At 50.4% G+C, this 13,308-nt stretch overlaps 1 protein-coding gene across 1 annotated transcript in view; it reads left to right on the top strand.

Annotated features, from left to right (window-relative positions):
* Positions 1 to 264: 264 nt before the first annotated feature.
* The window catches only part of sh3rf1 (SH3 domain containing ring finger 1), a 26,135-nt gene continuing 13,091 nt past the window's right edge, over positions 265 to 13,308 (top strand). Inside the window, exons 1-5 of the mRNA XM_077018167.1 lie at positions 265 to 698; positions 2,318 to 2,868; positions 2,957 to 3,179; positions 3,404 to 3,596; positions 3,747 to 3,923. Coding sequence (XP_076874282.1) covers positions 2,479 to 2,868; positions 2,957 to 3,179; positions 3,404 to 3,596; positions 3,747 to 3,923 — 983 coding nt within the window. The 5' untranslated portion in view covers positions 265 to 698; positions 2,318 to 2,478. The remainder of the gene's footprint in view (positions 699 to 2,317; positions 2,869 to 2,956; positions 3,180 to 3,403; positions 3,597 to 3,746; positions 3,924 to 13,308) is intronic.

Here is a 13,308-nt window from a genome sequence, read left to right as displayed (position 1 = left end):
AGGCTACAGGTAAGAAAGAAAATATGTCACTACAAAAGGCAAGTCTTTAAATTAAACAAATAATACTCCTTGATGTAATGTCGCCAGCTGCATTTAAATGTGGAAATAGTGTTTTTTTTGCGGAAACTTTAGCACACTGGTGAACCGCCTCCATGGCCAACCGTGGTTTCTCAAACAAAACAGGCGAAGATTATATACGAACTATTTCAAAATGTTCACGACTTCACTTCCGAAGAGTACTCTGTTATTTATTTTCCGAGGATATACAGTCATAGGAAACAAATACAACACAAAACCTTAGGTGCTAATGTTGATTTTGTGTGAAAACATACATGGTTTTTGAAAGCGTCCGCCTGGTTAATAACCCCCCCTCTCGCCTGGCGTCCGTTTGCGCCACCAATCCCGGTGAGGACGGAGTTCATGATGGCGCTCCGACACGGACGTGGGCTGTGACTCCGCTCACACCGTCCCTCTTTACCCCAGTCGGAGCCTCCTGCAGCCCTCACCTCATATACTACATTAATGGATTAGTTAGGACGGTGAAGTGGACGAACTGTGGAGAGTTTCTACTCCAGGATCAAGATCTCCGGCTCCTTCTCCCCCCACAAGTGTCGAGAGGCGAATTCACCAGTCGGAGCGGCAGAACTCGGAAAGAAAGCTGGAAGAGGAGGAGTGAAGGAAGAGAGGCCGTGTTTAAGGTAGCGTTTGTTGTTCTCCCCAGGAGATCCTCGAAAACCGGATAGTTAACGTTACAAGTAACAACTTCGCTCGGAATGGTAGTAAAGTGGTAGTTGTGTGTGTGTGTGCGCTGTCGTGTTGACGAAAGGTTCAACAATAAAACAAAGTAGCGACAACACCGCGAATCCTGTTCGCCACGAAACTGTCGGGACTCCCTCAGCCGAGCGAGTTTAAAGGGGAGCGTGTATTGAGCCCCGCCGTGTCCTTTGTGCGGGTATATGGGTGAGTTTAAGGGTTTGTGCGGGTATATGGCGTGTGTTTGGTGGTTTGTGCGGGTATATGGGTGAGTTTGGGGGTTTGTGCGGGTATATGGGTGTGTTTGGGGGTTTGTGAGGGTATATGGGTGAGTTTGGGGGTTTGTGAGGGTATATGGGTGAGTTTGGGGGTTTGTGCGGGTATATGGCGTGAGTTTGGGGGTTTGTGCGGGTATATGGCGTGAGTTTGGGGGTTTGTGCGGGTATATGGCGTGTGTTTGGGGGTTTGTGCGGGTATATGGCGTGTGTTTGGGGGTTTGTGCGGGTATATGGCGTGTGTTTGGGGGTTTGTGCGGGTATAAGTGTGAGTTTGGGGGTTTGTGCGGGTATAAGGGTGAGTTTGGGGGTTTGTGAGGGTATATGGGTGAGTTTGGGGGTTTGTGAGGGTATATGGGTGAGTTTGGGGGTTTGTGAGGGTATATGGGGTGAGTTTGGGGGTTTGTGAGGGTATATGGGGTGAGTTTGGGGGTTTGTGAGGGTATATGGGGTGAGTTTGGGGGTTTGTGAGGGTATATGGCGTGAGTTTGGGGGTTTGTGAGGGTATATGGCGTGCGTTTGGGGGTTTGTGCGGGTGTATGGCGTGCGTTTGGGGGTTTGTGCGGGTGTATGGCGTGCGTTTGGGGGTTTGTGCGGGTGTATATTAAGAGCTGGGGCTGTATTACCACACGTTCCCACTCCGCTGACTGCAGCTTGCCTCTGCATTTCGAACCGGAGCTCAGTGTAAAATTGCAGGCTGTCTGAAACTTGCTCACCTATTAGCTGCGGAATTAAACGGGATCGGCGATTAGGGATCCGCGAGGAGACCCGGGACAAGAGCCGCGGGGTCGCCGTCAATAGCTTCGATTTGGCACCTTAGTAGTTCAGGCACGTATGCTCGTCTCCTCAACGTGACCGAGAATAGTGCCAGCTCGCTTATTGTGTGAACTCCCGGTCGCCCGGGTCTCGCAGCCCCTGTAGAGTAAAACTGTCCTCTGGGTTTGTGGGCTGTTTCTGGGGTTTGGTCTGTAGCTCGCGCAAGTTTGTAAGGCGTCAGGAGGTTCCTTGTCCTTTGTTAGTGGCGGGGGGTGTTTTCGTGCCACAGGCTTGTTTTACTTCGCTGGGTGAAACCCGACACTTTGATGTTATGCATTCAGGTGATTTTGTTTTGATGACAGAGTTGTCCTTAACAGCGCACATTCCACACAGAGTATCCTGTATCCAGACCTCTCTGGTCTGGGTGAAGTTAACGAACTAGACTGCAGCCTGATAGTATACGGATTAAATTTGGCAGACGTCTGACAACTTGCTCACTTGTAACGTTGCCACTGTGTCGTTGTCTCCTGCAGTGACCGTAACGTGACCGTGATGGCGGTATGGCGGTGACGTGACCCCGGGGCTGGACACTCGTACCCCCTCACCCACCCGCCATGTCCCTCTGTCCTCCGGGAGTCAGCACGGCGTGAGCGAGCGAGTGAGCGTCTGTGGACGGGGGCGGGGCTCTCCCACGATGGACGAGTCTGCTCTCCTGGACCTGCTGGAGTGCCCGGTGTGCCTGGAGCGTCTGGACGCCACGGCCAAGGTGCTGCCTTGCCAGCACACGTTCTGTCGCCGCTGCCTGCTGGGCATCGTGGGGTCGCGCGGCGAGCTCCGCTGCCCCGAGTGCCGCACCCTGGTGGGCAGCGGCGTGGACCAGTTGCCCAGCAACATCCTGCTGGTCCGCCTGCTCGACGGCATCAAGCAGCGGCCCAGGCGGACGGGGGCGGGGCCGGCGGCGGCCTGTACCAACGGATCGGCTGGCGGGGGGGTGAGGAACCCGGGCGCTGGTGGAGGGCAGAGGGAACAGGGAACGGCAGGAACGCAGCCCCAAAGGCTCCAGACCAAGAGCACGCCAGTCAGGGTGAGTTTGTTTGATTTCATCCACTAAATTTGGTTCTGTTTATCTTTTATGTTGGCATGTCGAAAGAGTTTTTTCCTGGTTCCAACAGGCTCCTGTCAGAGAAACAGTTTGCACATTTGTAGAAGTGTTGAGGCAGTTTCCTGGGCCCGTGGGGCAGTTTCCTGGGCCCGTGGGGCAGTTTCCTGGGCTCGTGGGGCAGTTTCCTGGGCCCGTGGGGCAGTTTCCTGGGCCCGTGGGGCAGTTTCCTGGGCCTGTGGGGAAGCTTTGTTACCACCTGTCTGTGATGTTGAAATGGTATGAGGTGCATGTGGGTACATGTAGAATTCAGAGTCAAAAGGAAAATGTATACATAGAGATTCTGTCTTGGGTCCACGTGCGTGTACGTTGGAGGTGAGATGTTTTGCTTACGTGTCTCCGAGCCTACGTAGTTGCCATGGCAGCTGTTTTGTTTTGTTTTTGTTTTCCTTTTATCTTCCTTTTGGTCTGGATCAGGACCAAAACACAGGTGTCCCTGTAATCCGGTCTCCCCTGCCAGCTCCTGTGACCCCTCCCAGCCCTGTCGGGTCCTTTGTTCAGGGCGCACGGAGAGGGTCATACCCGGTCCGACTGCTTTCTCTCGCGCTGCGCCTCGGGTGTCGGCTTACAGCCAGGCCGGCCCCGTCCCGCAGACCCGGTTTCAGCACGCTGGCCGCACAGACACCCACCTCCGACTCCAGAGAAACGGCCTGGTTCTGGCCCGCTAAAGCCGTGTCCTCTGGAGGAGAGAGTGAAGCAGCAGGAGGAAGAGGAGGAGGAGGAGGAGTCCAGCGTCGCAGTTCTACTGAGGCGTCGGGGTGTGACGTGCTGTGTGTGCCGTCCTGGCTCCGCTCCCCCTGCAGGGCCACGTGTGTCCATCGAGCCTCGGTGCTCACCTGGCGTGCGCTGATAACGGCCCTCTGTCTCGGTCTGAGAGCACCCAGCGAGCTAGCAGGACTAGAGCCGTCGTTGGGGGTGACGGGCAGCGCCGGTCGGTGGCACGAGAGCCCCACACACGCCAGACCCGGCGGGGGCCGTGGGTGCCGGCGGGGGCTTTGATCTCTGGGCTTTTCATCTGCTCCTGACTTCCACCTGCATGCCCTTGTACACTTCAGCCATATCTCCTTCTCCTCCTCCCTCCCCCTCTCTCTCCTTCTCTCTCTCTTTTCTTTGTTCTCCCCACTCTCTCTTTATCTCCTTCCCTCTATGATGTTCACTAGCGCAAGAAGAGGGCGGGGTCACGTTTGGGCTCGTCCCCGCCTCCTCAGATGTGACTGACAGGGTCGCAGCTGCAGGCCCCCCAGGGGAGGGGCTAAGAGGGGGAGGGGCTAAGAGGGGGAGGGGCTAAGAGGGGGAGGGGCTAAGAGAGGTGCGTTAAGTGGAGGTGTCAGGATGAGATGTGACTGCGGGGCCAAATGGAAGAGGGAGATGCAGGAAGAAAAAGGTGTGTGTGTGTGTGTGTGTGTGTGTGTGGGGACATGTGCGTACGTGCCTGCGGTCTGTGATCAGTAAAGTAGGTGAATGTAAAACAGCTGATAGACGCGTCCTTTGCACCACAGTCATAACCACTCTTGGGTGTTGGTAAAAGGTTAATGAGACAACTGTTGTCTTCATCTCCACTCGTGTGTGTGTGTGTGTGTCCCAGAGGAACCCCCACAAGGGAACAACAGGAGGGGTCAGAGGTTGGAGGTTAAAGGTCATGAATGTGTGGGGTCAGGAGCTAATCAAGAGAAAGGGAGAAGGTCTCTTTGATCTTCTCACCACACACACACACACACACACACACACACACACACACACACACACACACGAGTCTTTGAGAAGGACAGCAGTAATATTCCATGTGGCTTTAGAGCTGCATCAGACCTGCTGAGATGATGGTCAGGGCTTCTTGTGAGGAGCTGCTAGTGAGCAGAGCTGTTTCGTGCTGCAGCGCTCTGTAGCTTCATCACACACACACACACACACACACACGTGAACACACAGTGTGGGTGTGGGGGCTCTATATGGAGTGGAATCAAAGACTAAAAGGTGGTGTGGAAGAACAGGTGTGTGTGTGTGTGTGTGTGTGTGTGCTGTTCAGCTTTATTCTGCGGACATGGAAAAGGTGACTTGTTTTTGTCCTGTGGTAAAGGACGCTGACTGTCCCCCTCTGTCCTTGTCCTCTTTCCTGTCCATGGTTCTGGAGACCTGTGACTCTAGTCCTGTGTTCCTCTCCCCCCTCCATCCATTTGTCCAGAATGATCTCTGTGGCTTCTTTCCCCTTCACACCTTCTCCTGCCCCAAGGCATGACCCTCATCCATTTAAAAGGCGTCCCCCTCCCTCTACCACACACACACACACACACACACACACACACACACACACAATTTCAGAGGTGCTGTCTATCACTGGCTATGTTTTGTCCTGTGTTGTGTGACATGTGTTCCTAAAGCCCAGCAGCTCTGCCCTCTAAAGCTGCATTTGCTCCCTTTGATGTGTGAAGCCTTTCTTCTCCCCTGGCTCGCTCTCTCTCCCTCTTTTCTTTCTCTCTCTCTCTCTCTCTCTCTCTCTCTCTCTCTCTCTCTGCATCTTACTCTCTCTGGTTGTGCTAACTGGTCAGCTTTGTAATACCCCAGGGTTGCCCTGTGTCATGCCCCGGTGTGTAAATGCCTCTAACTCTGACCCCCCCCACAATCTGCCATCCCTCACTGACTCCTGCTGGCCTCTTTAGATGATGACATTCATGCCACAGCAACCCCGAGAGAACCTGAGCCTCCTGTACTGACAGCCTCCTCGTTAAAACCACACACACACACACACACACACACACACACACACTAGGTTTTGCTGCCGCCAGACTCCCAGATTTCCTCTCTTGGACTCTTTCTGACACTGTCACCTAGGGGATTGTCAGTTCTCTCTCTCTCTCTCGTCCCTGCTGTTGTCATTTCCTCTCCGTGCCCTTAACACCACTCTCTTCTCTCCTCTGTGTTTGCCTCTTTGTCTTAATTAGCTCACCCTGTTACTCTCTCTACCCTCTCAGCTGCTCCCTGAAAGTCATTTAGTACAAAAGAATGATTTCTGAAGGAGGTGTGTGTGTGTGTGTGTGTGTGTGTGTGTGTGTGTGTGTGTGTGTGTGTGCGAGAGAGAGAGAGAGACAGACAGGCGGAGAGAGAGACACGCTTGTGGATCAGTCCGATTAGTCACTTTGAGTTCATTCTTTGTCTTCAAATGCCAATTACAATCTTTGTTTCACCCCAGTTCCCCCCAGATCTGTTTTATCTCGTGTGAGTGTGAGATCTGCGGACTGCTGTGGTTAAAGGGTTAATGTGTGAACACACAGCCCTCCTCTCCTTTCTTCAGTACAGTTGTATGAACATGCTCTCATTTGGGCTCTGTGCTGTGTATGTAAATGTCTGATGTGTTTTGTTAGTGTGACTGTTTTTGAAGTGTGTGTATGTTTTATCGTGAGTGTGTTATTAGTGTGACTGTGTTTTAGTGCAGTGTGTGGGTTTGGTAGTGTGTGTCTGTTTATACCTCCGGGATGAATAATTTTTGAGGGAGACATCAAAAGACACAACCGCGATAGTCCTGTAGTCATGACTACGGACTTTTTATTTCAGAATATTGGGCCTGGGGGAAAGGGTGTGGCTGAAATTCATTCTGCTTCATTGTGTGTGTGTGTGTGTGTGTGTGCGCGTGCGTGTGTGTGTGTGTTCTAAGTGCTGTTTTGTTTCCTTTTACCTTAAACATAAAAGGTGAGCTTAAAAACAGTTAATTATAGTTAGTGTTTTGTATGTGTCTAATTAAAGCATGAAAACTTCACCTTATGAGAGCAGCATCTGCTGTAGAACACACGTGCTAAACAGCATCTGCTACAGAACACGCGCGCACACACACACACACACGTACATATACACACATGTATGTGCACGCACATGCTTTGCACATCTACACATCTCCTGAGCCACCATTGGTTACTGTTGTGCTGTTCTGTTTTTTCATTCTGTTCTGTGGAATGTCGGTTTGTTGCACGTTTTTCTTATACCTGGCAACCCCAGCTGTGATGGCCCTGACCGTAGCCCTCCAACACACACACACACACACTCCTGACCAGGGTGTGGCTATGATGACATTCGGCCATCGCCAGGGAAGGCAACGTCCGTATAAATAGTGCTTTTATATTTCACTGTAATATAGACAGTGATGGCTTAGTTACCTTGAAAAAGTAATTCGATTACTGATTACTCATTTCAAAAGTAACTTGGTTACGTTACTGATTACTTGATTTTAAAAGTAACTATGTTAGATTACAAGTTACTTTAGTAGTTACATTCAGCAGCAAAATTAATTTTTCCAATACTCACTTTATTGGAAGTGCATTTTTAACAGTAACAATGTATTGAAGCAGGTTCGGTAACCGAGGCAGAAACTGCTTAATCCAAAAATCTCGAGAAGGGAAACTTTACTGATAACGCAACCCTGGCGCGCAGGCTCCGCCCCCCGTGTCACTTAAAGGGCTAAGACTCCTTGAGTGGCCAAGTGTCCGTTAGGGAATTTACCGTGAGGAGTAGTAGTCGCTACAGTATCTCCTGACATTACGTTTGTGTAGCTGCGCGGTCTTATTTGTACATTTATTTGTAAACGTAATACAAGCGAACTGTTCAGTCAGACAGCTATTTGTTGTGAAACTAAATACCATTACAATTTCAAGCATTTTAAGTAGGCTACGTTAGTCAAAATTCCAGCACTTTTCAAACGTGGAACACAATGCAACATTAAAATTCATCAGGTAATGTTCTTTCCCCTGTTTTTGAGGGGTGTTTCTTTACACTACTACATATCGTTACGGGAGGACACTGCAAAAAATGACGTGTAAAACGTGCTCGCGCTCTCGCGGAGTCGAGCGCTACGGTCAGACGCAAAAGTAGAACTGAGCCAAGAAGAAAGCAAAAATATATATTTTACTAAGGAAAATAAAAATAGTAACGCACAGTTACTTGGATAAGTAACTTTAATCTGATTACTGGACTGGAAATAGTAGCGCGTTATATTACTCGTTACTGAAAAAAGTGGTAAGATTGGAGTAACGCGTTACTTAGTAACATCATGACATCACTGAATATAGATGTAGTGAGATTACGTATATATGACCAGACCCTTTAGAAATGGGTGGAGATGGTGTTCACACTTGAGTGGTGATGGGTGTCGTGGTTCTGGTAGAGATGGTGTTCACACTTGAGTGGTGATGGGTGTCGTGGTTCTGGTAGAGATGGTGTTCACACTTGAGCGGTGATGGGTGTCGTGGTTCTGGTAGAGATGGTGTTCACACTTGAGTGGTGATGGGTGTCGTGGTTCTGGTAGAGATGGTGTTCACACTTGAGTGGTGATGGGTGTCGTGGTTCTGGTAGAGATGGTGTTCACACTTGAGCGGTGATGGGTGTCGTGGTTCTGGTAGAGATGGTGTTCACACTTGAGCGGTGATGGGTGTCGTGGTTCTGGTAGAGATGGTGTTCACACTTGAGCGGTGATGGGTGTCGTGGTTCTGGTAGAGATGGTGTTCACACTTGAGTGGTGATGGGTGTCGTGGTTCTGGTAGAGATGGTGTTCACACTTGAGCGGTGATGGGTGTCGTGGTTCTGGTAGAGATGGTGTTCACACTTGAGTGGTGATGGGTGTCGTGGTTCTGGTAGAGATGGTGTTCATACGAGCGGTGATGGGTGTCGTGGTTCTGGTAGAGATGGTGTTCACACTTGAGTGGTGATGGGTGTCGTGGTTCTGGTAGAGATGGTGTTCACACTTGAGCGGTGATGGGTGTCGTGGTTCTGGTAGAGATGGTGTTCACACTTGAGTGGTGATGGGTGTCGTGGTTCTGGTAGAGATGGTGTTCATACGAGCGGTGATGGGTGTCGTGGTTCTGGTAGAGATGGTGTTCACACTTGAGTGGTGATGGGTGTCGTGGTTCTGGTAGAGATGGTGTTCACACTTGAGCGGTGATGGGTGTCGTGGTTCTGGTAGAGATGGTGTTCATACTTGAGCGGTGATGGGTGTCGTGGTTCTGGTGGGTTTGGAGGAGGCTTTGCTACTGCTTGCCAGAATGATCAGGTGAGACAAATGAAGTTGAGCTTCCTGCTTAAGATGTCTCATGTTTACTGGCTTAAGCTCAGAAGAATTCTCTTAATCCCCCCCCCTCCCCCCCCCCTCCCCATTTTGACTGACATGTTTAGGTGACTAGCCGCTGCCCTCAGGCCGAGAGCAGATTGGTGGAGTGGTTTAAATGGTTGATGTTTTCCTTGCTGCTGATTGGTGGGCATTTTTGTCCACCCCTGACTCTAGTAGTCACGGTGAAAGTTAGTGTGCATTAAGTCTGTACGTGTGTCTGTGTGTGTGTGTCTGCGTGTGTTGTCATCATCATTATTCCTGTCCCAGTCTGTACGTGTGTCTCTGTGTGTGTCTGTGTGTGTCTGCGTGTGTTGTCATCATCATTATTCCTGTCCCAGACTGCTAAATTATTTTCTTCCCATTTGTAAGTCTCCATATGTTTGTGCTTCTAACGAATGTGCCTGTGTTGTTTTAAGAGAACATTTCTCCTCTCTCATATAATGTCAGAAGGGCAAAGCCCTCTGTGTCTCTGTACTGGGAATGGGGTCTTGTTCAGAGACACACAAACACGTATTCTCTCTCTCTCTCTCTCTCTCTCTCTCTCTCTCTCTCTCTCTCTCCTCTCTCTCTCTCATCTCTCTCTCTCTCTCTCTCTCTCTCTCTCTCTCTCTCTCTCTCGTGTGATTTATGTGTGATGGCTGTGTACGTGTAAAATTGTGATCTGGATAGGAGGCCACTGTGGGTGGTCATGTCACTGTATGAGTAAACTCTGATACAGTGGTGTGTGTGTGTGTGAGAGAGAGAGAGAGAGACAGAGGGTCACAAACTGAGGTGAGTGTTGTGATATTAACATAAGTTTTAAATTGTTGTGGTGTGCATGGCATGGTACTGTCTGCTTCAACACCAAGGGTTTTGTTATAAAGACCTTCTCTAACACATAAACGGTATTAAAGCGTTAGTGGAGGTCATCATAAACAGTGTTAATGATAAAGACCTTCTCTAGCGCCTTAACACAGCATATAAAAGCATTAGAGAAGGTCTTGATCATAAACGCTCACACTTGCTGCTTATATGTGCTGTTGGGCTGATTTCTGATTTCCGATTTGTACGTTTATTTTTTATTTACTCTTTTTAAACGTGGATATTCTGTTGGTGCCGTGTTTGGTCCACCTAAAACAAATGTTGTAATGTGTGCTGAAAGCGTATGTGATATTGTATCTGAAAGCGTATGTTTGTGATATTATATCTTTCAAATTGCCCGTCCCTACAATGCACACATGAAAGCTCTAATGGAGCCACGTCCAGAGATAATGACCGGCGTGTGTGTGTGTGTGTGTGTGTGTGTGTGTGTGTGTGTGTGTGTGTGTGTGTGCCTAATCTCATTAACGTGTAGTTCCTAGTCACCGCCCTGCTGCTGCCAAACACGGCGTTCTCCTCTCTCTAACCCATAGTAATGTGACCGTTGTCATGGCAGCGCCTGTATTGCCCCCCCCCCCCCCCCCCCCCTGATTTGGTGTGAGGTCTGCCAGGAGGGGGCGCTGCTACTGTGAGGGGTGACACGAGCGCTGTGTAAACATGTACACGTGTGATCTCGGCTAGGGGGTCTGACAGGTGGAGCCACAGCCCTGCTGAAGGTTCTGGACGTGTGAGATGTGTTTATGGGCCGTGGAGTTTCCAGCTTGGAGAACACGGCCAGTGCTCCACGGTAGTGATGTCACCTGTTGTGTTTGGGTTGGACGGTGCAGCTTTGTGGCTTTACGTGACCTTCTGGTGAAGAGCAATGCATTCTGGGACTTCTGCGAGTGCTGTGACCATTTGGAGAGTGGAAGTGTTGATGTTCATTTGAGAGATTTTTCCCCTCTCTCTCTCTCTGCCTCTCTCTCTCTCTCTCATTCTACTTTCTGTAGTTCCCTTTCTTTCTGTTTCCTTTTCTCTGCTTCTCACTCAGCCTGTCTTTCTGTGTGTGTGTGTGTGTACACTGAGAAAGCCGGACTTGAACAGCCCCGTGTCCCTGTGTGAACCCTGCAGGTTTGGACGCTTGTCCCCCGGTGCAGAGGGGCTCTCCACCAAACCCACACGCCTCTGTTTGAGGAAGGGACACAGTAGCAGGTTGTGTGCTGGTGTCTGGGGAAGCTCTGTTTGTTTGGCCTGTCTGCACTCCTCCCACAATCACCTTTATTCCTCCACGCCAGAGTCTGAAGTCCCAACGCCGCTTTGCTGTTGTTGTACAGGAACAGGTGAACTGGGGGGGTTTATGGGGGTAAAAAGAGTTTGAACACTATTCTTGGTCATCTAAAACCGCAGAAGCTCTCGTGTGTGTGTGTGTGTGTGTGTGTGTGTGTTACATTGGAGCCTTGTTTGAAGTCAGTTGCTCCTGAGTCATTGAGGGGTTACACCCCCCCCCCCCCCCCCCCCCCGTCTTCTTTTCCACTTTCTGACTCCATCACCCCCACTTTTTTGGAGTTGTGGTCCCTTTGTCCAGAGAGAGAGAAAGAGAGACTGTGTGTGTGTGTGTGTGTGTGTGTGTGTGTGTGTGTGTGTGTGGTTATGCTTTGCTGACTGTGCTGCAATCAACGAGGTAGTGTATGATGTGCACAGCCCACCCACAACCTTTGCCGTGGGAATGAGACCATTGCAGGTGGTCACACACACACACACACACACACACACTCCCACTTCTAGCTTATTAAGTAGAGGTATTAGCACTTAACTCATAATGAGGGATGCTGACCACACATTTGGAGCAGTGTTTCTTCCTTTCTCATTCCCTCTGCTTCTCCAGACAAGACACACACACACACACACACACACACACACGCCTTTATTTTTTTTCATGCAGCTACTTTATAAAAACCACATGCTTCCTTGTTCCGTTCAGTAATTCCTCCATAACCTGCAGCTCTCTTCCTGCTGAAACGTTCTTTCTGACGTGTCTGTAGGTTGTGAAGTGGTTTCCCTCCGCACCTGCAGGGTTAATGTTTCACACACTGCCCTCGCAGCCGGGCCGATCTCTCCGCATCTACACACGGCCTCCGCGTGGTTCGTCTGTCCACGCGTTTCAACCCGACAGCTTTGATCACATTCAAGGACTCCAACTCCCATGAGGCCTTGCACACCAGTCCTGGCACGCTTGTCTCAATCAGAGAGAAATTGCTGTTGCTCCCACGAGTCCTCAGATTGTAGTTTAATGTCTGAACGCTGGACATTTTCACAGAGAGAGAATTAATGGAGGTCGTTTGCCAACGACTGTGGAGCAGGTGCGTGGTAACGAGCGCTGAAGTGTGTGTGTGTGTGTGTGTGTGTGTGTGTGTGTGTGTGTGTGTGTGTGCTCGGTTTGTGTTGTGGACTCCAGGGCAGAGAGACCTAATGGTGTTTGGTGAACCGAGAAGTGGGATCAGGAGAACGGAGAGACCGGAAGAGACGGATGACGCGCTCGAAACTGAAGGATGGGAGTAGAGTTGTGTGATCCCAGTCCAGACGCACATCTGGGCTCCAGACTGTGTGTGAGAGTGTGAGAGGGTGTGTGTGTGTGTGTGTGTGTGAGAGGGTGTGTGTGCTGTGTGTGAGAGGGTGTGTGTGTGTGTGAGAGGTGTGTGTGTGTGTGAGAGGGTGTGTGTGTGTGTGAGAGGGTGTGTGTGTGTGAGAGGGTGTGTGTGTGTGAGAGGGTGTGTGTGTGTGAGAGGGTGTGTGTGTGTGTGTGAGTGTTGCCTACTATGACTCGCTGCTGAGTGTTCGCCTGTTGCAGACTGTTGGTGCTATGAGGATGCATCAGCGTATAACTGGTAGAGACTCCAGTTTGACTGATTACAAACACCTAGGTGTAACACACACACACACACACACACACATGTATTCACACACACACTCACACACTCACACGTCCCCACTTGCCCAGGCTAATTCTTGGCTGTGCTGTGTGTTTCTCATTGAGAGACTGAAGCAGCTCTGTGTGTGTGTGTGTGTGTGTGTGTGTGTGTGTGTGTGTGTGTGTGTGTGTGTGTGTGTGTTTATAAGTGTGTGTGTGTCCAGGCTGGTGTGTGTTCACCAGTAACCCCCCCCCCCCCCCCCCCCCCCCCCCATATCATCTTGTTTTCAGTACTTCCCTGCATGCGTGATTGGCACACAGTCCCATAAATAGCTGGAGAAAGAGAGGGAGAAAGAGAGAAAGACGGGGAGGGAGAGAGAGAGAGAAAGAACTCTTGTGGCCCAGTTGCCATGGAGACCAGTGCTCCAAAGTTTCCCATTTTGCTGGGTCACTTTGAGAGACGGCTGAACCCTCAGAACATTCCACTGGAAAGGTCAGAGGTGAAAGGGCATGTGTGACGGATGGCCGGATTATT

Source organism: Brachyhypopomus gauderio, chromosome 9 (genome assembly GCF_052324685.1).
Source record: "Brachyhypopomus gauderio isolate BG-103 chromosome 9, BGAUD_0.2, whole genome shotgun sequence".
NCBI classification, from domain to species: Eukaryota; Metazoa; Chordata; class Actinopteri; order Gymnotiformes; family Hypopomidae; genus Brachyhypopomus; species Brachyhypopomus gauderio.
This window is presented reverse-complemented; position numbering and strand designations above follow the sequence as displayed.